This window comes from Thamnophis elegans, chromosome Z, assembly GCF_009769535.1.
Source record: "Thamnophis elegans isolate rThaEle1 chromosome Z, rThaEle1.pri, whole genome shotgun sequence".
NCBI classification, from domain to species: Eukaryota; Metazoa; Chordata; class Lepidosauria; order Squamata; family Colubridae; genus Thamnophis; species Thamnophis elegans.
The window spans coordinates 91,724,603-91,752,079 of NC_045558.1; the positions used below are offsets into that span (position 1 = coordinate 91,724,603).

The following is a 27,477-nucleotide window of genomic DNA, read 5'->3' on the forward strand; positions in this document are numbered from 1 at the left end:
AATGCACTGTGCTTGTGCACACTTTTACACCACATGTTTCACCCCAAATTCTTGTAATCTGAGGTGAGCTTCCTGTCAGCCATCCAATGCATTGCAGAGTCCGATCTTGCCATTTTGTCGACTTTCTTGTTTTTCAGAATGGAGCCTGTCATCAACTGAACCAATTATTTGGTATTTTTCAACTGTGGTATTGTTCACTGTGGTGTGATGGCATTTCATTCTCTTGGCTATTTCTGTACAGGAGTAACTCTCTTCATGAAGCACAATGATGCGATGCTACTGCTCAGTACTGGTGAAAGCAAAGGCCTTCATCCTTGCCCACAGCCAGAGCTAAATTACATTTCTCAATGCTTTTCATGCCTATTTATAGTTAGAGAGTATGACAACATTGATTGGCTCATAGATTTAGCCTCTGTGCATTTTGATTGGTCAGCCAAAGCTCGCTGCTGATTGGCTATTTTTGATCCTAACATTCTCAAAAAATCAAGTTGTGTTTGTTTTAGCACATAAACTTACTCAAAACCTTAAAAAGACTTTGGTTATATTAATAAAAATTATGCATCTCAATCCGACTACAGAAATTTTTATTAAAGTACTAATTTTGCATGATTTCTATGAGTGAAAAGTTGATTAAACATGTAAATACAGCTTAAAACTGAAAGTGTGCAGGACTTTTTCACACAACTGTAATTAAGTACCTTCTCTTTCTGACATGCATCATACATTTCTATCCTACTTTTTGCACTAGTTCATGAATGAACAGAAACCAAAGAGTCATTCACACACACCCTACCTATAGTACTCCCTACAGTAGTGAGGAAAGATGCAAAAGAAAGCAAGCAATGCATTAAAAAGTTACAGGAGCCTTTCACAGATATGCGAGCAGATCCGGACTTATACTGCGCAAGCTCAAGATGGTGTCCTGCCGTGTTTGAGGAGAACTTCGGGGAGATGGTTTTTTCCTTCCTCGGGGTATGCAGGGGGTACCCTACTCCATTGTTGGTCCTAGGTTCAGCTATGGGAAACTCCTGGGTCCTCGGGGGTACCCTTGTGCTGCGATTTCCTGCCCTGTAGCTGGAATGTTGTGAGTGAAATGGGGTGGATTAGCGGAGAATGGAGAGCTCTTCAGCTGCCGTCGTGGGTGTGGTCGGGGAGGGCGGTGGTGACAGGACTCCTTGCTTAGGGGTTTCTGCCGCTGCTGCTGCCACAGCCATTGCCCACGCCGTAGTACTATCCCAGTTGCTCCCTCTTTGCTTATGGACGTTATAGACTGGACAAGTTGGGAGCGGCTGAGGTGGCTGGCATGGGCATTGATACCAGTAGAGGATGGCTTCGATTGTTGGCGTGGGCACAGCTGGAGTGGGGGGGGGCTCCTTTGTTGCGGCCCCCACCAGTATTACCGCCATTGCCTGGACCACTGTACTGTGCCTTTGGGCCATTTGCCCCCGCCCTCGTGACACTATGGACTGAGTTGACAGAGTGCAGCTCTGGCGATGGATATGAGCATGGTTGGCATGGACGGAGCTCAATTGTTGGAGCAGCCGCCACTGCCACTGCTGTCTTCACCGCCACCATTATTGGCCGCTTTGCCATCTCGCAACTTTATCTTCTACTCCAACTTTATCATCTACTACGACTTTGATATCTGGCTGTTACCCTTCATATTCTCTTCACCATTGATCATGGCTATGATGGACATATGCTTCCCGCTACCCCCTTGGACACTGTCAGCTGCTCCCCCACTGATATGTCATCTTTCTATCCCATCTCCCCTTGTATCATTCTGTTTGGCCGATGCCACAATCTCCACTATGCTATACGCGACAGAACTTTATTCCCTTTGGGAACTCTCACTTTCACGGGGATGGCCCTCTTGCCTATCAATACGCTTCCTTAATGACAGATCTTGGGATCCTGAGAGATGGTGTGCAAAGAAGAGGCTTCTTAGGGGTTTTTTACAGGGTATTTAAAATCAAATATTAAGGGGTGAGCAAGGGGGTCATTTTGGATGGCTCAGACAGGCTTGTGGGGGGGAGTCCGCCAGGGCACAGGCCGGGCTAAACAATGGATGCAGGTCGGGAGTGCTGGGAAAGGTTGGGATTACAGGGGGGACTGTTAGGAATATAATTCTAATGGTTGGATTGGCAATATATAAATCATATAACAATGTTTGTACCTGTTTCTTTAAATCATACTGTAAAATGTGATTGGTTGCTGTTTTCCTCAATCGGCCATAAGAGGGAGCCAGTTTTTGTGTTCTCCAACAACACTCTCACAACGCTTCTTTGAACGTACTCGCTCTCCCAATGGGGAGCTTACCTAACACTGGTTATGGGCCCTAAGTGTACCAGACTTAGCTAAGGAGAGTTGGTGTTGATAAGCAATACCATATGCAGACAGCTGTTTATTGTAGTGATTGTTACTGTCCTGGAGAAGATGGCGAGCAACCCATCAACAAGCCTGTCAATGATAACCCGTTGGATGGAACAAACTATGTTTCCTGGTCTATGAAATGCAGTCTATTCCTGCGTAGGGAAGGTTTATGGGATACTGTACAGAATCCACTGCATGTAACTGCTTGGAATCCAGATAACGATGATGATGCCAAGAAAATAGCAGATTTTCAGCGATGCAACAAACGGGTGTTGTGTATTATTGGTCTAACACTGAATGACCAACAATTAGTACACATTCGTGGAGAAAATTCTGCTGCAAGATGTTGGGAGAATATAAAGAGGATTTATGTATGTGACACTGTAGGTACACACATACATCTCACACGCAAACTGTTTAGGGCGCATCTTCTGGAGATATGTTAGCGCATTTAACCTTTATGAAAGGGTTTTTTCAGGAGCTACATGAAAAAGAACTAATTTTCTCTGAACTTCATCAAGTGTATATCATACTCTCCTTACTGGATGAGAGTTATGATGTTTTTGTATCTTCTCTTGAAGTCCTAACCCAAAATGAACTAACATTGACTGACATTACTGCACGACTGTTGGAAGAGTCAAGGTGAAGGATGGAGAGGGAACAACTGAGAGAGAAACCAACATGAGGGGTCACATTCTACTGCCTATACTGTTCAAAAATGTTATTCTTGTGGGGCTAGGGGACATATACCTAGGTTCTGTAAAAAGGCAAAACAACAGAATGCCAGAAGAGCTAGCAAAAATGCTAATGTCAACTTAGCTATGTCTACTTTGGCTATGTCTAGCAATGCACCAGTAAACCATGATTTGTGGGTTGTTGATAGTGGAGCATCACAATGCATTGCTAGAGATAGAAAAAGGTTTATAAAAATGACCATGAGCAAGGAACATGTATGTTTGGCAAATGGATGGAAGGTGAAGGCGGCTGGTGAAAGTAATGCATGTTGTTCATTCCTAACTGAGCAGTTACCAATGTTATATGTACCTAACCTGAAATTCAACTTACTATCAGTTAGGGCTCTAGTTAACATTGGCTATGTGGTAACCTTTAGGGGAGTTAGCTGTATCATTGAAAAGGAGGACAACAGGGTTACTGCTACTTTAAATAACAGTTTGTACGTTATACCAGATGGCCAGATGGCTAACACAGCTTATCATAATGTTAAACCCCATGACGAATGCATACATTTACTACATAGACACATGGGGCCCATTAATTTCAAGATACTGCAACAAACTGTTAAGTTAGCATAAGGAGTAAAACTAAAACCATGCAGTAAATATTTAAACTGCAATGTTTGCAATCAGGAGAAGAGCAAAGTTACTCCAGCAAACAGACTGAATGGTTTTAAAATAAAGGAACCTCTGGAGGTTGTTTTTGCTGATATAATAGGACCTAAGAAACCCAGTTTGGGAGGTGCCTGTTATGTTTTGAGTATCATGGATCATTATTCACGATACGGTTTCTGTTACTTAATGAAAAACAAAACAGAAACGTTTCAGCATTTCTTTAATTGGCTGAAGTTTGCGGAAAGAAAGATGAAAGCCAAGGTTATTCCTGTAGTTACTGATAATGGGACGGAGTTTACCAATTATAAATTCCAAACGATGTTAAGATCAGCTGGTATTGAGCATAAATGTTCTGCTCCTTATATATCTGCTCTATAATTCGTTTATAGCACAAAGGGGGCAAACATTACAAGCCATTGCTCGAACTATGATAGCTGATTCAGGTTTGCCGGAAACACTGTGGGGTGAAGCTATGATATGTAGTAACCATGTTTTAAATAATGTGGTGAATACAACAACCAGTGAATTGCCATTCACTAGGTGGCATGGCAGAAAACCAGATTTAAGTTACATACGTATATTTGGAGCTCCAGCATGGGTGCATATTCCCTCACAAGTAAGACAGAAAGGGCAACATAGAGCTCGACAGTTATTTTTCGTAGATTACAAGGCCAACCCTAGATCATTTAGATTTTGGGGGAAAAGGCACAACTAAGATTTACTGTAGCGCATGTTTATTGAACATGTGGGGTGGAATAAATTGGAATTTAACAATGATGTAGTTATCGACACCCAGGTAGTCCCTAGTGATGAAATAGTAAAACCAGCAATTAAAGAGGAAGTGCAGGTACAGAAGGAACTAGAAGAATGGGAGCAGGTGAAACAGGAGAGTCCATTGGTGAGTCCCGAATAGCCTAGACGTTCAACCCGTGTAACACGATCACCTGACAGATATCAAGCTACTATAGCATGTCAAGTAGATAATGTTCCTGCTACTTATCATGAATTAACCATGTATCCTAAGGAGAAGCAGATAGTTTGGAAAACAGCAACTGAAAAGGAACTGAAATCCTTACAAAAGTTAGAGGTGTATAAAAATGTAAGGTTACCCCCAGGTAAACATGCCACAGGATGTAAATGGATCTACAAGATTAAAACAAGCGTAGATGGGACTGTTAGCCATAAAGCCAGATTGGTAGCACAAGGGTTTGATCAGTCAGCCAATGACTATGATGAGATATTTGCACCTAGTCTAAAGGCTACAACATTACATGCATCTTTAGTTTGGGCAGCTAGGCATGGATATGTAGTGAATCATTTAGATGTTGAGACGGCATATCTCCATGCACCGTTGCAACATACTATATATTTAAAGAAACCTTTAGGGTTAAACACTGGTAATAACACTGATTGCTGGAAGTTAAAAAAGAGTCTTTATGGCTTAAAGCAATCAGGCTATGAATGGAATCAATGCATAGTGAGAGAGTTAACTAAGATGGGTTTTAAAGCTGGCATGGCTGATCCATGTTTGTTTAAGAGAGAAAGTAATGGTGTGATTTCATTGCTGCTATTGTTCACTGATGACGTAGCATTAATCACTAAAACTGAGCAAGAAGCTACTGAGATTATTACACTATTGAAAACACGGTTTAAAATAAAACACCTTGGTGAGATTAAGCAATATCTTGGTTTAAAAATAGATAAAACTGGGGAGGATACAAAATCTCACAAACTGAGAAGATTAACCAGCTATTCAAAACATTTAGGATGGAACTGTATAAACTAGCTAAAACTCCAAAGGGTCAGGAATTTAGCCATGATGATGTAAAAAGTCCTATGTTTGATAAAAGTATTTATCAATCATTAATTTGTAGTTTATCGTTTCTGAGTAATTGGTCAAGGCCTGACATAGCATATAGTGTAAATCAATTAGTCAGGTTTATTGCTGAACCTATTGAAAGACCCTGGCAGCTGCTAAGAGGATATTAAGATATCTTAAGCAGATGATGCATTATGCATTGTATTTAGAACCTAAAGATGATCTGAGCTTGACTGCATATGCTGATGCAAGTTGTGCTACAGATGTATCTACACGGAAATCAACATCAGGGTTGTATTCCTGTTGTATTCCTGAGAAAAGTACTAATTGGATGGCGGTCTATTAGACAAAAACATTTAAGTCTATCGACTATGGAGGCTGAGTTCTCATGTCTGTCATTGTTATGTACAGATTTGATTTGTTATAAACAACTCCTACTGGATATGGGAATTAACAAAAAAAAGCCTATTGTTGTTTACGAAGACAATCAAGCAGCAATTCAGATGGCATGCAATCTTGCTGTAAAAACTAGGTGAAAACACACTGATATAAGATATCTGAATGTACGGAAAAATGTGAATAGTAAATTAGTTTCACTGGAGTATTGTATGTCTGAAGATAACATTGCAGATCATTTTACTAAGGCCCAAGATAATATAAAGCATAAATGTTGTTGCGAGGAATACGGATTAAGATTGTAAGATTTATATATTGTCCTACCCAAAGGGGAGAATGTTAGGAATATAATTCTAACGGTTGGATTGGCAATATATAAATCATATAACGTTTGTACCTGTTTCTTTAAATCATACTGTAAAATGTGATTGGTTGCTGTTTTCCTCAATTGGCCATAAGAGGGAGCCAGAATGACTGTTAGCTCTGTGTTCGTTAGATGCTGGGCTGATCTGATCTGAGTGCGTTGAGCTATTGTAAGTTTTGCAACTGCTAGCAAACTTTGAGTTCTGAACTGATTATATGATACTGGACTATGTTATTTGGATTATCCATTAACTGAAAGACATTGATGACTGATTGTCTTATCCGTGTATGACTTGGACTGTTTGATGGACTCTGATACCTCTAGTTCCACGAAAGTAAAAAGCCTACTTAAACTGCAGTGTCTCTGTATGCTGGTTTGTGTGTTCTCCAACAATAATCTCACAATGCTTCTCTGAACGTACTCACTCTCCCAACGGGGACCTTACCTAACAGGGACATTAAGACATTCCATTGGGCAGTTTACCATCTCTATTATAGGTGGGAAGGGCAGATACAGTGGGGGCCAAGGGCCAAATTATGCCCGGCGGATGTGGGTTCGCTGTTTAAGAGCGATTACGCGTTCCGGCCCTCATTGTCCCTCTCGCACCCCTGGGTGCTTGGAACTACAGGACCCCGGTCTCCGGCTGGTGTCACTTAATGCCAGGTCCGTGGTACTTAAGGCGCCCCTCATTTACGATCTCATACAAGAGGGGAGAGCTGTCCTGGTATGTATTACGGAGACCTGGTTGGGCCATGAGGGGGGTGTTCCCCTCGTGGAATTATGCCCACCATGCTTCTGGGAATTCCACCAGCTGAGAGCCCAGGGCAGGGCAGGGGTGAGGGTGGTTATTAGGGAAAGTCTTGGACCTCGGGAGGTCACTGTGCCTCAAATAGGTGGGTGTGAGTCCCTTTTTGTGAAGTGGGGCTTTGGAGCTCAGGTGGGCCTTTTTGTCACATACCTATCTCCCTGCTGCGTTTCATCGGCCCTGCCGGAGCTGCTGGATGTGTTAGCCAGGCTGATGATTGATTTCCTAAGGTTTATGGTCCTGGGGATTTCAATCTGCCTCCCATTGGCGAGACATCTGATTCAGCTTGGGAGTTCATGGCTTCCATGACAGCTATGGACCTAACTCAGTTAATTTGAAACCCCATTCATAACAAGGAACACATGCTCGATCTGATTTTTGTCTCTGGACAGTGGATGAATGATCTAGTTTTAGGGGATATTGTTATTCAACCCTTGTCATGGTCTGATCATTTCCTCCTCAGGCTTGACTTCCATACTGCTACCCCTGCTGCAGGGAGGCGAAATCAATTAGATGGTTCCACCCTAGGTGCCTGATGGACCCTGAAAGGTTTCTGATGGAGCTTGGGACTTTTCCTGAATCACTTGCTCACAGCTCGACCAAGGCCCTAGTGGAAGCCTGGGATAGGGTGGTCACTAGGGCCTTGGACCACGTTGTGCCTTTGCGGCCTCTGACTCGGTGCTGATCCCGGGTAGCTCCTTGGTTTACCAAGGAGCTCTGGGAGATGAAGCACTGGATAAGACGCCTAGAGAGTGGTTGGAGGGCCAGCCAGTCCGAATCTGACCGAACACTAGTAAGAACTCATATTAAGTCCTACTTAGTGGCGATAAAAGCGGCAAAACGGGAACATTTTTCCACTCTTATCGCGTCCGCAAATAACTGCCCAGCAGCCCTGTTTAGGGTGACCCGTTCCTTACTTAATCAAGGAACTGGGGAAGACCCCTTGCAGGCAGGACTAAGGAATTAGTCCAGTATCTGCAGGACAAAATCGCTCAGATTCGGACAGGCTTGGACTCTGATCGGGTGAGTTGACGGAGATTAATCTTGTGGAGACTATCTGGGATGAGTTTGATCCTGTGACTCCTGAGGGCATGGACAAGATTATGGGGAGACTTAGTGCTTCCACTTGTGTGCTGGACCCATGTCCCTCCTGGTTAGTTTTGGCTTTCCAGGTGGTGACACGAGGCTGGCTCCAGGCAATTACCAATGCTTCATTGAGAGATGGGTTCTTTCCCACCACCTTGAAGGAGGCAGTGGTGAGGTCCCTCCTTAAGAAGCCTTCCCTGGACCCAGCTTCTTTAGCTAACTATCATCTGGTCTCCAACCTCTGCTTTATAGCGAAGGTTGTTGAGAGTGTGGTAGCATGTCAACTTCCCCAGTACCTGGATGAAGCTGCCTACCTGGATCCATTTCAGTCGGGTTTCAGGCCCGGGTACAGCATGGAGACGGCATTGATCACGTTGGTTGATGATCTCTGTCGGGCCCGGGACAGGGGTCGCTCCTCTGTCCTGGTCTTATTAGATCTCTTGGCAGCTTTCGATACCATCAACCATGGTATTCTATTGCGACGACTCGAGGGGTTGGGAGTGGGGGACACCGTTTTGTGGTGGTTCTCCTCCTACCTCTCAGATCTATCGCAGTTTGTGTTGACTGGAGGGCAGAGATCAACCCCAAGACGCCTCACTTGTGGGGTACCTCAGAGGTTGTTTCTCTCACCCCTCCTGTTCAACATATATATGAAACCACTGGGTGAGATCATCCGTGGTTTTGGGGTATGGTATCATCAATACACTGATGATACCCAACTTTTCATCTCTACCCCAAACCACCCCAACAATGCCCTCAATGTGATGTTCCGGTGCCTGGAGGCTGTGCGGATCTGGGTGGGGACGAACAGGCTCAAGCTTAATCCCTCCAAGATTGAGTGACAGTGATTACCGTCAGCCCGATTTGTACATCATGTTCCATCTTTGATGATAGGGGGAAAATTTTTAGCCCCCTCAGAGAGGGCCCGCAATCCGGGAGTCCTCCTGGATACGCGGCTTAGTTTAGAAGAATATCTTATGGCCGTGACCAGGGGGGGGCCTTCCACCAGGTTTGCCTGGTATGCCAGTTGTGCCCCTTCATGGATTGGGATGCCCTATGCACAGTCACTAGCACCCTCGTCCTTTCTCGCCTGGACTACTGTAATGCTCTCTACATGGGGCTGCTCTTGAAGAGCACCCGGAGGCTCCAGCTGGTCCAGAATATGGCCATGCGGGTTGTCATGTTACACACCCCTTTTTAGGCGGCCTGCACTGGTTGCAGATTGTTTTCCGGGTGCGATTCAAGGTGTTAATTATGGTCCTTAAGGTGCTCCATGGCTTACGCCCAGGGTACTTGCGAGACCACCTACTGCCACTGGTAGCCTCCCACCGTCCAGTACGATCCCACAGAGTTGGCCTCCTCAGGGTGCCGTCGGCCAGGCAGTGTCGGCTGGCGATCCCCAGGGGGAGAGCCTTCTCTATGGGAGTGCCTTCCCTTTGGAATGAGCTGCCCCTGGAACTTTGCATAATCCTCAACCTCCGGTCCTTCCAGTGCACCCTAAAAAGTTGGCTTTTTCAGCAAGCCCGCCTGGCTTGAATAGAATAAATTAAATTATTAATTTTAATTGTTAATTTGAATTTAATCCTAAATTTGATTTAAATTGTCAATTGAAGGTTATTGGATTTCCTATTTAATCTTTTTTACCTTTTTTTATATGTGTTTTTGTGTTGTACGCTGTCCTGAGTCCTTTGGGAGAAGAGCGGCATATAAGTCCAGTAAAGTAAAGTAAGTAAAGTAACTGCAAACTTGCAATTCAAATCTTCTCTGAATAATACAACAGCTGGGAAAGAAAATTATGAATCAGGAAAATCAGGACACTAAAAGATGATTCTAAATCAGGAAAACTGGGACATTGGAAACTCCATGGAGGACAGAAGAGAGAAAAATTATTACAGATGTTGAATCCAGACATGTTTTGTTTCATATAGAAACATGACAGCATAGAGGAGAAGGTGTTATGGTGAGAAATAATTCAGAGGTGACATTCAGCAGGTTCTGACCAGTTCTGTAGAGATGGTAGTGGAAATTTTGAGTAGTTCAGAGAACCAATAAATACCACCTCTGACTGGCCCCACCCCATCTATTCTCTGCCTTCCAAGTCCCAGCTGATCGGGAGGAAATGGAGATTTTACAGTGTCCTGCCATGCCCATCAAGCCATGCCGTGCTCATCAAGCCATATCCACAGAACAAGTAGTAAAAGAATTTGAATCCTACCACTGACATAATTACACTAGTAAACTGAACACTCCCTTTGGTAGCAGAAGTGTGACTGAACAGCTACCATGAAGTAATATTTTGAATTTCAGTGGTAACAATTTCTTCCTTGTGGAGAAGTAGATAGGAGAAGTAGATGTGGATTAGAGATGGGATAGCTTTTGCACCACAGAACTTGCAAGTTCATTTAAGTAACCGAAGAGAGCTGGAAAGCCTTTCAGTTTCCAAGTCTTTTTAAGAACAAACAAGTTCCCACGCTAATATTGCAAATTGAAATAGTATGCAGTTATGCGTAATATTTGTTGAACTGTAATATATAGAATACTTATGTCATTTACTTTCAGATCAACACTGCAAGATATATAACTCTCAAGTTTACAGATTAGGCCAGCAAGTATGAAGAGCAAAGAAATGGGCTCAGGCCCAGTGTCAAATGCTTTGGATTACCTTATGAAATTTAAACAACAAAGAACCCTGGGGCAGTCTCTAAGCATCCCCTGCCCCCTGCAAAGACTCACCACTTCAATAGGTGCCTTAAATGTTGAAAAGCTGACATCACGCCTCTCACGCCAATGCCATGAAGGGACAATCAGATTGCTGGGAGCAATTGTGGGTTCCAGGACTTTTAGCTATGATGAAAAAGAGACACTCAATTATGATTTACTTCTCTCTCCTTGCTTCTTTATTGCATGTCTGTTTTTATGATAAACAAAATATTAAGAACTTTCTCAATGGACAGATAATAATGTTTATTATTAAGGAGAAAAATTCTTTGTGGTACAGTGCTCTTCCATGCTGAACTTGAAAATTTGAATTTGAAAATATGTTATAATAGAAAAATAGTTAGCTTTCCTTACTAATGGTTTGTTCAATGTACTGTACATACAATATGCTAAACCATAATCTATTGTATACCACAATGATTGGGTTGACACAGTGCATTCAATCAAAATCCAATATGTCCCATTATACTTAGTTCAGGGTAAAAAGTGATACTATAATGGATAATTTTGATAGAAATTTTAGTCAGCTGTTTCAGATAATTAGTGGTCCTACGTAAGGAAGCATAATACCTTATCTTCCCTGAGTAGTTTTAATACCATACATAAAATATATTTTAAAAATCTATCCAAAATTAGAACAAATCAAGCGAAGATATAGTATGACCATCATAGCCCCGGAGTTTTCCCTTTTCTTTATTCTCTGATTCAAATTCTGGTTGCATACACGTATGCAATCATCTGGAACTTTTGAAGTCAAAATTTGCAGACTGTCAAGGGAAGAGCCATTTGTACATTCTGAATGTTGGTAATTTCTCCAGAACATCTCAGTTTCTTCCAATCAGATTGCGGCATAAAAAATTCCTGATAGCAAGCAGATTATGCCACTGATCAGTCCCATTAAATTACACATACTCTGACTAATCCACTCTTCTCTTGATGGGCTCTTGATGAAGATGTCTTTTCATTATCAACTTCTTGAATCCTTAACCTGAATATGCCATGGATTAATTCATGAATCCAAATGAAATGTTCTAGCATTATGTAATAAGGCTTTCTGTTTCCTGTTGCTTCTCCAGATAGTCCTACCTTTAGAGGGTTGGTCTCATTTGTAGATAAACAGGTGATGTTGCCTTCTGTGCTCACTCTTGTGATATAAAGCAAGAAGCCTTTCCAGAAGTGACTGGGGAAATAGACAAGCAGATCAACTCCAGATACTGTGCTAGGGCCTGCATTCTGCAACTGGAGAATGATGGTGGGAGGTAGGCAGACATGGAGAAAGAAAAAAAGAGATCTATAATAGGGAAAAATATCAATGTTGGGCTAAAACATCCATATTTCCAATTCATGTATCTTTCTTGATACCTGATATGTATGCTCTATTTTTGGTCCATAGTCATCAACTTCATTGCTTTTGTTCTTAAAGGCCTCAGGAGTCCATTGGAGCACAGTGGCAGCTGGTATAGAGATTCTAGGAACAAAGAGCACAAAATACAAGAATTAAAATGTATCCCTCTTATCAGCCCAACAGATTAAAAAAAAATCTGCACTCACAAAATATAATATTCTAATGGAAGAGGTTAAGCAAAATGGCTTATACTCACCCAAAAAGCTCTACCTGTGCATCAACCTTGAGTGGCACCTGCAACCGTTCTATATTGCTGTTGGGGTTCTGGCTATTCTTACTGCAGAAGAAATTGGAGGTTATGATGATGTCAGAAAGGTTCTCACCTTTGAGGCATCCCCAAGATTTCTTTACAGTATTGGAATATTGAAAACAACTTGAATAAGGGATGGAAAAGTGTTGTGATAGGAAAGAAAATGGGTGGGGGGGTTGTTTGAGTGAGCAATGGGAGAACAACTGGAAACATAGAAGAATTCAAGATGTAGACCAGTTTCACTAAACAAACAAGATATTGAAAAAGGGGCATTAAAAACACTAACACATGTACACATATTCCCCTCCCTCCAGTTGAATACTAATAAATATAGTACAATGATATTGCAAAACAGGCTCCCAAAAATTTCAAACTACTAATTTTATTTGCAGATTATTAACCTGTCATCTATCTATTATATTAATTAACAGGAAGAACAATAACTGCAATCTTTAAGATTCCTCTTCCCACGAGGGTTCATGGGTGTCCAAAAGCAATCTTGGGCCATTCCTAAATGCTCCCATTCAAATCTATGCCAACGAACCAATTTTGGCAGAAAAATCAGTATTTTGTCAACATAAAAAAGAAAAGTACCTACCATTCAGCAGCTATCTTGAGGGAGGAGCATCAGTATTTAGATAGGGAGGATAATGTTTGTGTATATGGATTTATGTATTTTCAATGCATTTTTTTTCAATGTCTTGTTTTGTGTATTATTTTGTTTGTTTGTTTCTGTAATTTTTTTTGGAGTTTTGTATTTTAACTTTTTTTAAATAAAATGAAAATAGATTAAAAAAAAAGATATGGGGCAGTTTCTCTGCCTTTTGGTTGGAGAGTGCTAAAGGATGCTGGTATAATAGTAGTTCCAGTCTAGCGCCACCAAACCTGCCAGGATTACAATTTTTATGGAAATGTGTTGGATGATAATGACTTGGAATCCAGAAGTTGTAGTTCATTTGGAAAGCTCCAGATTAAAAGGCAGAAATTTCAATGAATAAGCCACTGAAACATGGCTGAGTGTTACCTCTTGAGTTGTAGCACAAAGACAATGCTACTATTAGCATCTTCTAACTGGCTGACACTTAGTTCCAAATCCAGTTTGATCTGTAAATAATAAGGGCAGGAAGAAAGGTGAGAATGACCATATTAAAATCAAGGTGTAGAGGAGCCCTTAAGACAAATAGGTTAAGAAAAAAAAACACTGGTTTGCTTTGTGCTACGATTTCTCTATAAAGTTTTATTAGAGTTTAGAGTTTTATTGGGATTTATATGCCGCCCTTTTCCCTGAGGGGACTCAGGGCGGCTTACAACCACAAGGGAGGGGGGTGCAGTGTCAAAAACAGAACAGTATGTGAACAAAGAAAAGATAGTAAAAACACAACTTTCATTCAGCAATCAAACACTCGGGCGGGTAAATTGGGAACCTATCCCCAGGCCTGCTGGGAGAGCCAGATCTTGAGGGCTGCGCGGAAGGTCTGGATAGTGGTGAGGGTACGGATCTCAACGGGGAGGTCGTTCCACAGGGTCGGAGCTGCAACAGAAAAGGCTCTCCTCCGTGTGGTTGCCAGTCGGCATTGACTGGCAGATGGAATTCGGAGGAGGCCCAGTCTGTGCGATCTAATTGGTCGATTTAGGGAGGTAATCGGCAGAAGGCGGTCTCTCAAGTACCCAGATCCACTACCATGGAGTGCTTTAAAGATGGTCATCAGTACCCTGAAGCGCACCCGGAAACCCAGGTAGCCAGTGCAGCTCGCGGAGGACGGGTGTAACGTGGGCGAACCGCGGTGCGCCCACTATCACTCGCGCGGCTGCATTCTGGACTAGCTGTAGCCGCCGGATGCACTTCAAGGGCAACCCCATGTAGAGCCCATTGCAGTATTCCAGCCTAGAGATCACAAGGGCTCGAGTGACTGTTGTGAGAGCCTCCCGGTCTAGGTAGGGCCGCAACTGGCGGACCAGGCGAACCTGGGCAAATGCCCCCCTGGTCACAGCTGACAGCTGGTGGTCAAAAGTCAGCTGTGGGTCCAGGAGGACTCCTAAGTTGCGGACCCTATCTGAGGGGTATAAAATTTGACCCCCCAGCCTAAGCGTTGCAGTGTAACTTACCTATGTTCCAGTAGATGCTAGACTATGGATTTATTTGTGGTGTAATATCAATCAGATAAGTCTGCCTTTTTATGTGTTAATTAAAAGATATTAGTAACACCTCTGTTCTGTTTATATGAAAATAAATAAATAAAAGAGTCATGCATTGGTGGAAAAAGAATTGGTTTTGTTTAAACCCCACTCAGTTCTATTTTCCAAGTTAAAGGAAATGTAGTATAATTTTGTGTATTACATGGAGAAAAACATTTTTCATTCCTTTCTAGATTTTGGTACTTTTTCAAACTTCAGAGCAAACAAGAAGAGAAAACAAGTCCATTTCAGAAATTAATCCCCTACCTCTGTGTGGGATTTCATTGGGTTGCCCACTTCACAAGACACCAATTGGGTTTCATTCTCCTTGCGGAAATTACAAATCAGTTTCTGCAGGCAAAAGGGATGGAGTGTGTTCAAGTATACTTAACCTTGGAAGACTGAATTAACATGATGACAAAATGAATGGAAGGATTTTCATACTATTGTTACTCAACTGAAAAGGTTGTTTTTAGGACATCAGAACCACTTTTGAAGCAAAACTAAATTTGTTATATATGGTAGATTTTCTCACCTATTTTAGCACAAAACAAATAAAAATCAAAGAAAGATTGTTAAATCTCAGATTATAATACATCTATGTTGGCTTTCCCACTACAAAAGAATCCTAGATGGCTTTGAATTAGGACACTTGCAACAATAGCAGTGTAACTGAAAGAGACTTGCAGAGTGTGGTTATACCTACAATCTAGAGCCTGAGCATTGTTATAAGGCACAGTTCTTTAGTATGAAGCGATTGATTTTAGACTCTCTCAACCAAATATACTGCATATAATTTAAAATATTCAAATTTATTGTTATTTATTTATATTTTCTATTTCTTAACCATACATCTCCTTCAGAGAGGGGGGATTATTATTATTTGGTAAATCTGAGCTTTCAGCCAACTCAGGCTTGATCTGTGATCACAACATGCAAAAAAATATAAATATTTTTAGGAAATAATGTTTAAAACACACTTTTAAGAATGGAATAAACAAGAAGGTGAAAACATTTGTTTTTCTTGGCTCAATTCCATAAGAGACATAAAAGACTACAAGATTGTATTTTTGGTCAACATTTAGTCACAGTGACAAAACCTTTTATCCGTGGTGGGTAAATTGGCCTTCAGATATTCCTGAACTACAGTTCATAGGAACTTTAGCCAAAATGCTGAATAGTTACTGATACTGGAAGTTAAAATTCAACCATTGTATCTGACCTCACCTGTGCACTGCTGTTAGCTCTTTGGAAGTAAGCCCCAAATGGCAGTTCCACCAGTAACTCAGTTTCATAGGCTCCTTCGCCAGCATTAGTTGCTGTAATCTGGATGAGAACCACATTCTCAGCCCCAATAAGTAGGAAAGCTTCATTCCTGAGACATAATGACATAGAAAGGAAAGAGTACTAAATAATGGCTGCATTATTCTTTTGCATCAGGAATTAGAATATTGCAATTGGGAGGACAAAATTGTTGATTGAGGTTTGACTATGCAGCAAGGTCAACTGGAAGACTGAGTGGAAGTTGAAACATTTTGCTGGATTAGAAATGACATATTTCTCCTTCCCACTCACTGATATCTGACTGACTTTCTTTATTCATTTAAGAAAATGAATGGCATATGATTCTTGAACTGTCTGAAGGAAAAGGAACATATAAAATTCAGCAACATTTTTTGTATAAGTCCACTTTGTCTAAAGATCTGGCTGTCTCATCCAGATTGTTAAGAGTTACATGGATACTGATGAACATATACAGATGTCCTTAGAAATATTTGGTAAATCTGAGCTTCCAGCCAACTCAATCATCAGAACATATTTTTCTTGCAATGTCTTAACCGTATTAATTGAAACTATAGTATCATATTCATTGACAAATTTCTGGTATTGCACAAAATTTGAGGGCACCTTAATGTTATGGTCATTATACTTCTTTTGGAGTAATGTTATACAATATAATTACAGATTGGGAAAATGTTTTTTTAAAGATACTCATAATGTACTTGGAATTTAGTAAAAATCTGGGGGTTTTGTGCACTAGGAATAGCAAAAAGGAATTAGCAGAAGGAAAAATACTATATTTGTGGTCTCATAATACTTATGAAATGGAAAAATGCTATAACCCCAGATATCATGAATTGGATTCCACTGATGTATGATTTAGTAATTCTTAAGAAAATTATATATTCTGTCAAATGGAAATTGGACAAGTTTGATGAACATGAAAGCTTAGTGCCTCCTTTTAAAGACCTCAGATGAACTTGGAATATATTTGTAATTACAACTATGATTTCTTGTTTCCATGTTTTCTTTTGTTGTGATTTCATTTTCATTGCTTGGAATGAATTGTTCATTTAATATTATATATACTTATTTAAAAATGGACCAATAAAATTATTTTTAAGTATCATAATATAATTTAGTGATGGTGATCTTTGTCCTTCTCATGAATTATAGGACATCTTTGTAATTTGGTGATATGTTTTATTTTTGGAGATGTATGGAAATCCTACAAAAGATGGCTGTCCAGAATTGTTTTCTGTAAAATTGGCAGCCTTGTAAATATGTTTAATAAAATAATTAATAAAAGACATAGAAAAATTACAAACATTGTCAGCATATTACTATGCTTTTTTTCTCATCCCCTGAGCAGTTGTGGCCAACCCTGTCTAAACTATTTGTGCTTACGTGTGAGCAGAGAGTTTGAGATCTGGAATGCAGATGTTGTCTTCTCCACAATCTAGAATGATGCGGGTCTGTGAATAAGAGGAAATCTAAACAGCTATCACTGAACAAATAGCAAATACGATTTGGAAGAGAACATGGACTGCTACATACACAATCCATGCTATTCCATGTGATTCCTAGCTAAGGGATACATAAGAAAACCCCTTCTATACAGAGATATGAAGATACCAGATATGAAGTAGAAAATTTTTGAGCAAGCAGAATCTCTCACTGTCCAGTTAACATACATAACACTGCAATTACCCATCTCTTAAATAAGATAATTTCATGATAAATAAGTAAATGAAGCCAGACAAAAACTAGATCTAATTTAGGTTAATCTCCTTTTCAATTGAATTAACCTTATATTTATGTTTACAATTAATATAACTAGGTCCCCTCTATTCAATCATTTCCCCCATTCTTTCACATAAAAAATATCATTTGGTGGCAACTTTTGGAGGGGTTCTGGAAGTTGCATTTAAATCCACCAGGTCTCTCAGCCTGCAAACCTTCTATGTACAAAACCTATTTCTTTTCCACATGACATACATAATCTCTAATTAAAAGCTAGACTCCAAGACCAGAAAGGACTGTTCCAACCTCTCTATAAACAGGAACTTATATTGGTAATAACAGCAACAAAAGTCTCATGGCACCTTAAGACACAACAGTGTATTATTGTCTGTGGCCTACAATTTGTGATGTGTGGAATGTACTTCTGAAGAGGAATATTCTAACTATTCAGCTTGTTCTTGGGCACGCATAGGCTATGTTTACCAAAGCGACTTCTTTGGAAACATTTATTTTAGAGGTAAACCCTATGCTCAACAAGCATTCAGACAAGGAAACAAACAAGCAACTTCATAAGCAGAAAGTAGTAGTTCCTAGTGCACTTTACTTTGAGCTGAAGAAGAAAGAAATCTCACCTGTTCCTGGACCATCAATTGGCCAGACAGAATAGGTTGCAGAAGTCCAACTCTGGAGAAGAATGTCAAACTGAAGTTGAGGCTCACAACAATGGCACTCAGCTTGTCTTTGAAATCAGCTTGATCCTGGGAAGGGGCGTATGTAAAAAACAGTTTACAGACCCCATGGGGTAAGTTTTTTGGGGTGGCTTCCAGGTGTGTGGGACTACAACTCCATCACCTCCACCTGGTAAATTTGGAGGTGAAATCTGACAAATCTGGAGGACATCCAATTGGAAAATGTGTGTTCAAATTACATCTTTCTGGAAGGTTTATAACTTTAACAAAGAAGTGGGGAACTTTTGATTTTCTAGAAGCCACAAATTCTCATCTCTGCAAAGAAAAATTTCTAGAGGCACAAAAGAGTTAACTAGTATTTGTCAAACTGAAAGACACAAAAGTCCTGCCAAAACAAAAAGGCGGCAACTTTAGTATCCATAACACTGTTTCTCATCTCTATAATTCCTACGAGCAAAGTCTGATTAGGAAACACACTCCCAATCTCAAGTTTCCTCCAAGGCTCAGCATCACAATGGAATAGTTAACCTCTGCATTATAGTAGGCTAACACAATAGCCATAATGAAATTATTTTTGATTTATGCAGTGAAAAATATGCAAGAGCTTTGCCAAAAGCAAAGATACCAATAATATTTCTTAGGAAAAAAAGAATAGAAACTGTCAATTTTTTATTGAACTATGACTGTTAAAATCCTTTGCTATTAGTCATGGTTGCTGGCTGTGGCTTCTGGGATTTGTAGATTGTTCACATCTGGAAGTTGCTCTTCTTTTCTGAAGATGTTGGGAGATTGATGTAACAATAGCATAAAGAATTTTATTCCAAGACAGGAAAGTCCCACAAATGTGCCAAAACTTCCAAGATAGGACTTTAAAACAACAAATTAAAAGTTTGAATATAAGAAGGTAGCCTTGATACTTCCCAAATTATAGAAGGGAAAATGTACTCAGCCTTCTTTATTTCTCTGCAAATCTTGGGCTGCAACAATCAAAGCTGAACATAATTTCCATTGCTCAAGCCTTCCCCACTATCCCAAACACATGCACACAGAAACAAAGACACACTTTTTATGCCGGAGATACTTACCCGTAAATAAGCCGTAACATTCTTACAAGTCAGGGGAATTCTTTTGGACAACTTCAGTTGGAATAACTGGCTTGGTTGGTTTGTTTGCTGCAATAAAACCCGCCTCCCAAATTTCTGCTTCATATGGTCCAGCTGTAGCTCTGCATTTAGTTCTAGCAGACACAAGGAAACAGGCAGAAAACAACATGAGTGTGATGAAGATTAACAGGCAAATCACAACCTACAGTATACATATTGATAACTAGAATACCAAACTACTGTCTTTTGTTGTACAAGACAAGGCTTTTGTCTCAAACATCTGCAGTGTTCTTACAGTCCATATTTATTTTGTTCATTATGTATTCAGAAGATTAAGGAATGTGTAACAGAAAGACTGTACACCCACATAGCGATTTAAGACCACCCTCTAACTTGAGTACCGTCCAGAAGTGTTATCTGACAACAATACTGTGCTGCTAAGGATTAATGGGAATTGATCCAGGATTCTATGGGGCATTAGATTAAGATCCTTCTTACTACAAATACCAATGTCAAAATAGAATCAGTTGTTTTCACTTCTAAATAAACAAATGTGGAAAGGTTGATCGGTGGGTGGATGGGAAACACAATTTAATAACTCACTTCCTAATTTCAGCTGCTTTCTCTTTAATTTCATTTCTGGCACAGCTGAGTTAAGAAACAGATATCCTGGTTCTTTTCTTTCTGAACTGCTAAGCATGCTGATAGGTTAATAAATAACCATATTTTCATGCATATATTAAAAATTAAATTCCAGAATAGCTATGGTCATAGAAAAATTGTGGGTACAAAAAGTATCCTGTGTCAATCAGGCAAATACACACATTTGTTGTCTCAAGAGAACTAATTCTTAACTTTCTAGAAATATTGCTTGAGGGACTACTGAATCTAGTTAATCCTGTTTCATCAGAGATTCTGCGAAATAAGAAAAATTGTATTGTCTGCAATACTATTTCTACAGTAGTGTTTCTCAATCTTGGCAACTTTAAGATGTGTGGGCTTCAACTCCTATAAATCCCCAATCACCCTGGCTGGCTGGGGAATTCTGGGAATTGACGTCCACATACCTTAAAGTTGCTAAGCTTTAGAAATAATGCTGTGGGGTATTGCTTCCAAGTTTCTGAAAAATCTTTCACCTTGGAGAACCCTCAAACCTCAGGATTTGTATTGTCTGGATTTTTACCTCATTCCTCTTGTTATCTATGTACATCAGGGATGTCAAACTCACATCGTCATGGCATCATCACATGATGTATTGTGACTCCCTCCCCCCCTTCGCTAAGCCGGGCATGGCCATGGCCAGTGTGTGACACATCCGGCCCAGGGCTGCAAGTTTAACACCCCTGATGTACATGATTACGACCACAATGGTCTCTGTTCCTAAATTACTGATTCAATACTCACCAATTTCTGATGGAATGTTCTTTCCCAACATCCCTACACACATCTGGATGTTGAAGCTGCATTGATGAGGAAAAAGACGATGAGGTTCATTTCACAGATCAAACGAGCATACCCAACTGCCAAATAACTAACCATAGAATCTGCTTTTCTGAATCTCACCCAACTGCCAAATAACTAACCATAGAATCTGCTTTTCTGAATCTCACCTGTACAATTACAAGTCTTATTATACGTTTAATAAATTACTTATTTCATGAACTTATTTGAGGGTGAAGTGTCTTGTGCATGTATAGAGTGGGAATCAGACCTGAACATGGATATCTTTCCCATTATGCTTACCAGCTGGCCTGTGCTCCTGGACATGTTTTCATCTCTGAATCAAGAACATCAGGTATGGAAAGGTGGGCTTTGAGTCTAATCATTGGCTGAGCTCTAAGAAAGACAAACATGTCATTGTTATAGATGCATAGGCAGCTAGGATAAATGGGGACTAAAAGATCTGTGGGAATATCAGAAATCCTCTTACTCATCGTTGGTGGATAAGACAAAGGACTTTTCCAGAGATGAAATGTTTTCATCTCTGAATCAAGAACATCAGGTATGAAAAGGTGGGCTTTGAGTCTAATCATTGGCTGAACTCTAAGAAAGACAAACATGTCATTGTTATAGGTGCATATGCAGCTAGGATAAATGGTGACTAAAGGATCTGTGGGAATATCAGAAATCCTCTTACTCATCATTGGTGGATGAGACAAAGGACTTTTCCAAAATTTCTAGTCATGGACATATCCTGATGGATGGATAAAATTTCTCTACAATATAATTTTCTATCTTTAACTAGCTAATTCAACAGTATCCATGTGCTGGGCCAGCCTTCTCCAATTTCATGTCCTTCTATAGTGTTTTTCTACAGCAATGGGAGCAATAGATCAACCCTTTATAAGACACTGCATTAAAGAAAGAAGTTCTGGAGTCAAGCACAGCATCGCATCACTCAGACCTTCCTCTAAGTGGAGATACTTTGATTGCAGATTCTCTTTCCTTTCCCCCTGTGCTTGGGTGCAGATCAACTTTTCCCAGCCAAGGGGCTTTTGTGTGAGTGAAGAGAAGAACTGTAGAATTCCCACCATATCTGAAAGCCTTCCGGTTGGGGAATATCAGCATATGGTTTTGTGAAGTTATATGCAAAACTATAATGCAGTATAATAGATTTGGGTGGCCTCTAATTAATTTTAAATCTTAGATTTAAGGTCATTTTTCATCTACCCAAGTATAGGGAATAAGTTTTATAGACTTGATTTTAGTCAAAAAAAGAAATTTCCGGGGAAGGAGCGCTGATGTCGCGACGGCACGACGTGTGATCTTGGTACTCAGAGATCACAGTCAAATTTCTGCTGCTGGATGGTCTATTTGAACCTAAACCATCCCGCAGAGACAGTGACTGAGAAGGGCACCTCCTGCTGATCTCAGGGACATCGCAAAGTCTCTGAAAAATCCAGGAATAGTCCTTTTTTTCTGGCGACAGAAAAGCAGTTAATGAAGCTGCTGAGGTTGGAACAGCTCCGGAACGGGAAGAAAGCAGAAAGAGAAAATGTGTCGAATTGGTGAGGAAATTTTATTATTAGAGGAAGGGACTACCCAAGAAAAAAATTAAATTAAGTTAAGATTGAAGACAGAAGACTGTAGGCGGCGAGATTGATCTGCATTGAACTTAGTGTGTTATCCAGTTTCTTTCTTTCTTTCTTTCTTTCTTTCTTTCTTTCTTTCTTTCTTTTTTTTTGGAACTTTTGCAGGGGCTCCCTATTTTTTAAACTGAATGGATTAATTCTTTCTTCTTCTTTTTTCACTTTTGCTTATACCTATGGATTAAATTTCTCCTTTTTTATAATGCTTGATTTGATTGATTTGATTGTTTTTGATCTCCATTTAAGGGTTTTTTTCCTTTCTTACGCTTGGAATATAAAGAAGATAATAAGAAGGATTATAAAAAGGGTTGTAACAACAAGAGGAAAAGCAGTTACGCTGCCACTTAGAGGTTGGAGGCTGGATACATTGTTTTTTCTTCTTTCTCTTTGATCACTTGAAATTCAAGGTTCTTTCAGTTTGTTTACTGACAGTGATAGTAGAAAGAGCACAAGTTGTTTATACAGGTGCCTTTTGGAAGTTATATCATTAGCTATTGGAGGGAAGACAACATTTTGACTTGAAAGATAATAAATGAACCTGTTTGAAGTTTATTAAAATAGCCTTGAACCCTATAGGGGCAGTGTCTGCAAAATTGAAAGAATGCCTCAGCAGGAAAAAGAAACTGTAACATTGCAAATGATTATGCTTGAAATTCAAGATCTATTAGTTGTTTCACAGAGAATTGAAAAGAGATTGGAAAATATGGAATACAAAACAGAAAGATCTGATGGAGAAACTGAGGATGTTTACCAAATGAAGAAAGTGGAGGACAGAGTTCAAAAGATGGAAGAAAAAATGAGCAAAGAGATAAGAAAACTGTGGATACTGACAACAAAGTGAATGTGGTTGGTAATAGCAAGAGTGGAATATGGAAAGGGGAGATAGATGGATTGGAACTCTACCCCAGACTTCAAAGCACAGAAGAAGAAAAGAGAAAAATTGACAGAGATAAGGAGAGAAATCTTGACAGAAGCACTAGAGATAACCAAAGATAAGCTGATGGAAAGAACAGATGTTGGGTTTCAAGCTTTTATGAGATATGAAAGGAATAATATGTTGTCAAGAGAAGTTTATACAAGCTTTATTAAGAAAGTAACTAGAATATAAATGCTACAAAGGTATAAGACCATACTATTACTGGAAAGATACAGGTTGATGCAATGAAAATGTATAATTAAAAATTAAGCTAAATTTAGTTTACTAGTAGTATGTATAAAATGAAGCGAAAATAGCTATAATTAAATAATGATTAATAATGATAACAATACATATAGATATATTAGTTTGATAATATGAAATTTTATATAAACAATACATGGAGATTATGAGAGGAGGTTTAAAAGTTTTATCTGGAATATGTTATAAAGATGTAGTGTGATGGGATGATTTTAGGATGATTTAATGGAATGTTATCATATAATCCTATTCTAGATTTTGAATATTATATATAAAAGTATGTAAAAACTATTATAGTCAAATTAAGGTTGAGATATAATAATTGTGATATACATGAATATAGGTGAATTTAAAATATGTGATTTGATATAAAAAGCAGGTAGTGACTATGGAAGAGATGCATGGAAATACTGTAAACAACTGACACACTTTCTACAATTTGTAATGGAAGATTTTTTTTTTAATGTTTGTTTGTCCCTGTTCAAAAACAAATTAAAATTGGTTCAAAAAAATATTTCCGTTTTGGGCACAAGATGGAAAAAATGCTAAGACATTTTGCAAGACGTTCAGGTGATAGATCACTATTGCTTAGAACTATTCATTTGCTCAATGAGCTTTCTTTCCACAATCACCAAACTTGTCAAAGTGAAAACTCAACAATTCTATTTGTGAAGCAAGAACAACAAACACCATAGCTCTATACGTTTTGGCTAGGAAACTACTCTATGTATAATTTAACTTAAGAATTTCCTATGGCAAAATTGTAGCTTATTCATAATTACAACAAGCCCCCACCCCAAAATCAATAGGATATGACAAAATCTTATATTGTAAACAGTTCTATATTTTTAAATTTGGCAAAACAATCAATATAAAATAAGACTTTTGGCACCCTTTTGCCTTTTCAATGGTTCCTTGAATTCTTTTTCTTGCTGCACAATTTCATATTCATATAAATTCACAGGCATGTGTTAAGTAAAAATAAAAAATAAAAAAGAGAATGTGATTATCATTCACTTCCTTTCCATCCATAAGAGAAAAAAAGCATATAATAAAACATGTCAAAATGAGGAGACTTTACCATTTTCCAGACATTTTCTAATCCCCACACTAAACCAATTTGTACAAATTATTTGCAACCCTTTCAGCAAGTGTCCAGTATGTTTCCCTAAAGAGTGGGGGTTCCCTAAAGAGAACATATGATGGTTCTTGGAAAAGAAAGATGATGCCACAAATTTCAGGGGGGGAAAAAAACGCTGGCAGGTAAGTGCACTTCAAACTATGAGATGCAAAGGTCTTGGCCATATTCACTCACCTGTAGACAGCTACCTTGTTGGCTCTGAAAGCACCAACTAGCACATCTGGGTGTGAAGAGGAGGATAAAACAAAGGGGCGATTAAGGATGCAGCATTCCACCAATCATCATTCTAAGGCACCAGTGCTACCCATCCCACTGAAAAGAATAGCAGTCAATCTAAGCTTTCCTTGTAAAAAGCACAGGATTTTTCACATATTCATAACTTTGACTAATTAAAACATCTTTTTCAATCTACCTGTGGCCTAAATTAGTTTGTCCCTAACTAAGTTCTCCTACGTTGGTCTGTTTTATAGTTTCTAGCCAACAAGACCAAAGATCATGCTAGTTTGGAATTATGGAAGTCATTCCCCTTATTGTGATTGTTGTGCTGATATACAAACTATTACACATATTGTGCAAGACTGCCCATGGCATGCATTCCATGGTTCTTTAGAAGATCTACATGAAACAATACCATGGGTGATCTCTTGGACATTCATCTACGAGGCCACTGCCATATGCCCCATGGAAGTTTTATATATATATCTATGTGGGTGGGGTATATATTGTATGTTTACTTCTCATGTTTTAATCATATGTTAAACAACAACAACAACAACAATGGAAGTCATCAATGGAAGTCATCATGCACTTAAAAGGGCCATGCTAGAGGAAAGCTGGTTGAGATCACAACAAAACTCTTGGGAAATTGCTCTACTTTGGTTCAAATAGCAATAGCACTTAGATTTATATACCACTTCACAATGCTTTACATAATGCCCTCTCTCAGCTGTTTTCAGTGTCAGCATATTGCCCCCACAAGCTAAGTCCTCATTTTACTGACCTTGGAAGGATGGAAGGCTGAGTCAACCTTGAGCCTGGATTCGAACTGCCAAACTACTGGCAATCAGCAGTTCAGCAGAAGTAGCCTGCAGCATTCTAACTACTGTGCCACCATGGCTCTTATAGATCATTAGGCTAAGCATATGACATAATAAAATATTGTATTACCAGGATAGCCATTAAAATCAATGTCAGAGGCTCCACGGATGGCAAAGCCAAAACCAGCAGACTCAGAAAAAGGACTCTTGAGGATTTGGCTTGGAGATGCGCTCAGTCCTTCACTGTGCCCACGATAGATGTAAACCTGGCCACCTCCATCTTGGCCCGCAAAGGGTGCTCCTATGGCTATGTCTGTTTAAACAAAATATAATAGCAAATATTTTCCATGAGGAAACACAAGGTGAAAATGCCAAAAGAAAAGGAGGGTGGGAAGAAGCATTGCAAGGGGTATTTCCAAATGCTGAATTAAACTGCTGTCCTTCAATCTTTAGCAAAAACCTACTCTAGCATGAAACTGGCTACTCCCATTGCCAACCCCTATCCTGCCCATTACCTCTGGTCTGACTGATTGCCAAATGGTGTTGTGTTGTTAATGCACATCCAAAACTTTTTGTGCCCTTTTTATACATATCTTTTGGTCATAGCCCAAGTTAAATAAAGGCAAACCAATAGCAGATTGATGTCCCAAAGGTAGCCTAATCTTATTTTTACTCAGGATTTTCCTTTTCTTCTTTTCTTTTCTTTTATTTTCTTTTTGTTTATTTTCAATGAAGGCAATTAATACTGATTTTCAGATTCCTCAATGTTCTCAGGAAGCAAAGCTGAGCAAGAGGTTGGTCCATTAGCTTTGCACTAAGCCAGCAAAGACTATCAAGTTAAAGCATTTACAGAACAGCCAAATGAGTAACTGATGGCATTGCACAATTCTGATATTTCACTAGTACATCCAATGTGTCTAACTCTTTAGGGAGATACAGCAGAATAGCAGCAGATGGACTGGGCAGAGATTAGAACACCTCTGATCTGAACACACAGTCCCAAGGGAGTGGGCGGCATACAAATGTCAATACATTCAAATTCAAATTCTGATCTTACCCACTAGTTGAGTTTACTTCAGAAGTGGCAAAGCTTAGCAGGTTTTACACATTTGTAGCTGTCATTGGACAGTCTAATTTAAGGAGAAACATTATTTTAATCCCAGCACAGTGAATGATGCCCTAAGTCTACCTCACACAAGGGCTAGGGACTAGATCAGTGTTTCCCAACCTTGTCAACTTGAAGATGTCTGGACTTCAACTCCCAGAATTCCCCAGCCAGCATTCAAAAAACCACCACCACCACCGCATAACCAGGATAGGATTTTGCATTTGTATTATTTTTAACAATAATGTTAAACATTTAAAATGAATGTTTGTGCCATGGGCAGGTACAGATGGGTGATGACAAGACCAACTTCAAGCATTAGGAAGATTGAAGATTAAACTGAGGGCTCTTTGAGTATCCTCCAAATTTAGG

At 39.6% G+C, this 27,477-nt stretch overlaps 1 protein-coding gene across 1 annotated transcript in view; it reads right to left on the reverse strand.

Annotated features, from left to right (window-relative positions):
• The window catches only part of ITGA2B (integrin subunit alpha 2b), a 66,229-nt gene that overhangs the window by 5,597 nt on the left and 33,155 nt on the right, over positions 1-27,477 (reverse strand). Inside the window, exons 13-26 of the mRNA XM_032234484.1 lie at positions 26,131-26,313; positions 25,138-25,183; positions 21,300-21,392; positions 20,961-21,016; positions 19,539-19,690; positions 18,397-18,522; positions 17,429-17,496; positions 15,968-16,115; positions 15,008-15,091; positions 13,590-13,669; positions 12,512-12,592; positions 12,273-12,378; positions 11,997-12,149; positions 10,926-11,036 (exon numbers count right to left, since the gene is read on the reverse strand). Of these exons, the coding sequence (XP_032090375.1) occupies positions 10,926-11,036; positions 11,997-12,149; positions 12,273-12,378; positions 12,512-12,592; positions 13,590-13,669; positions 15,008-15,091; positions 15,968-16,115; positions 17,429-17,496; positions 18,397-18,522; positions 19,539-19,690; positions 20,961-21,016; positions 21,300-21,392; positions 25,138-25,183; positions 26,131-26,313 (1,487 nt within the window). The remainder of the gene's footprint in view (positions 1-10,925; positions 11,037-11,996; positions 12,150-12,272; positions 12,379-12,511; positions 12,593-13,589; positions 13,670-15,007; positions 15,092-15,967; positions 16,116-17,428; positions 17,497-18,396; positions 18,523-19,538; positions 19,691-20,960; positions 21,017-21,299; positions 21,393-25,137; positions 25,184-26,130; positions 26,314-27,477) is intronic.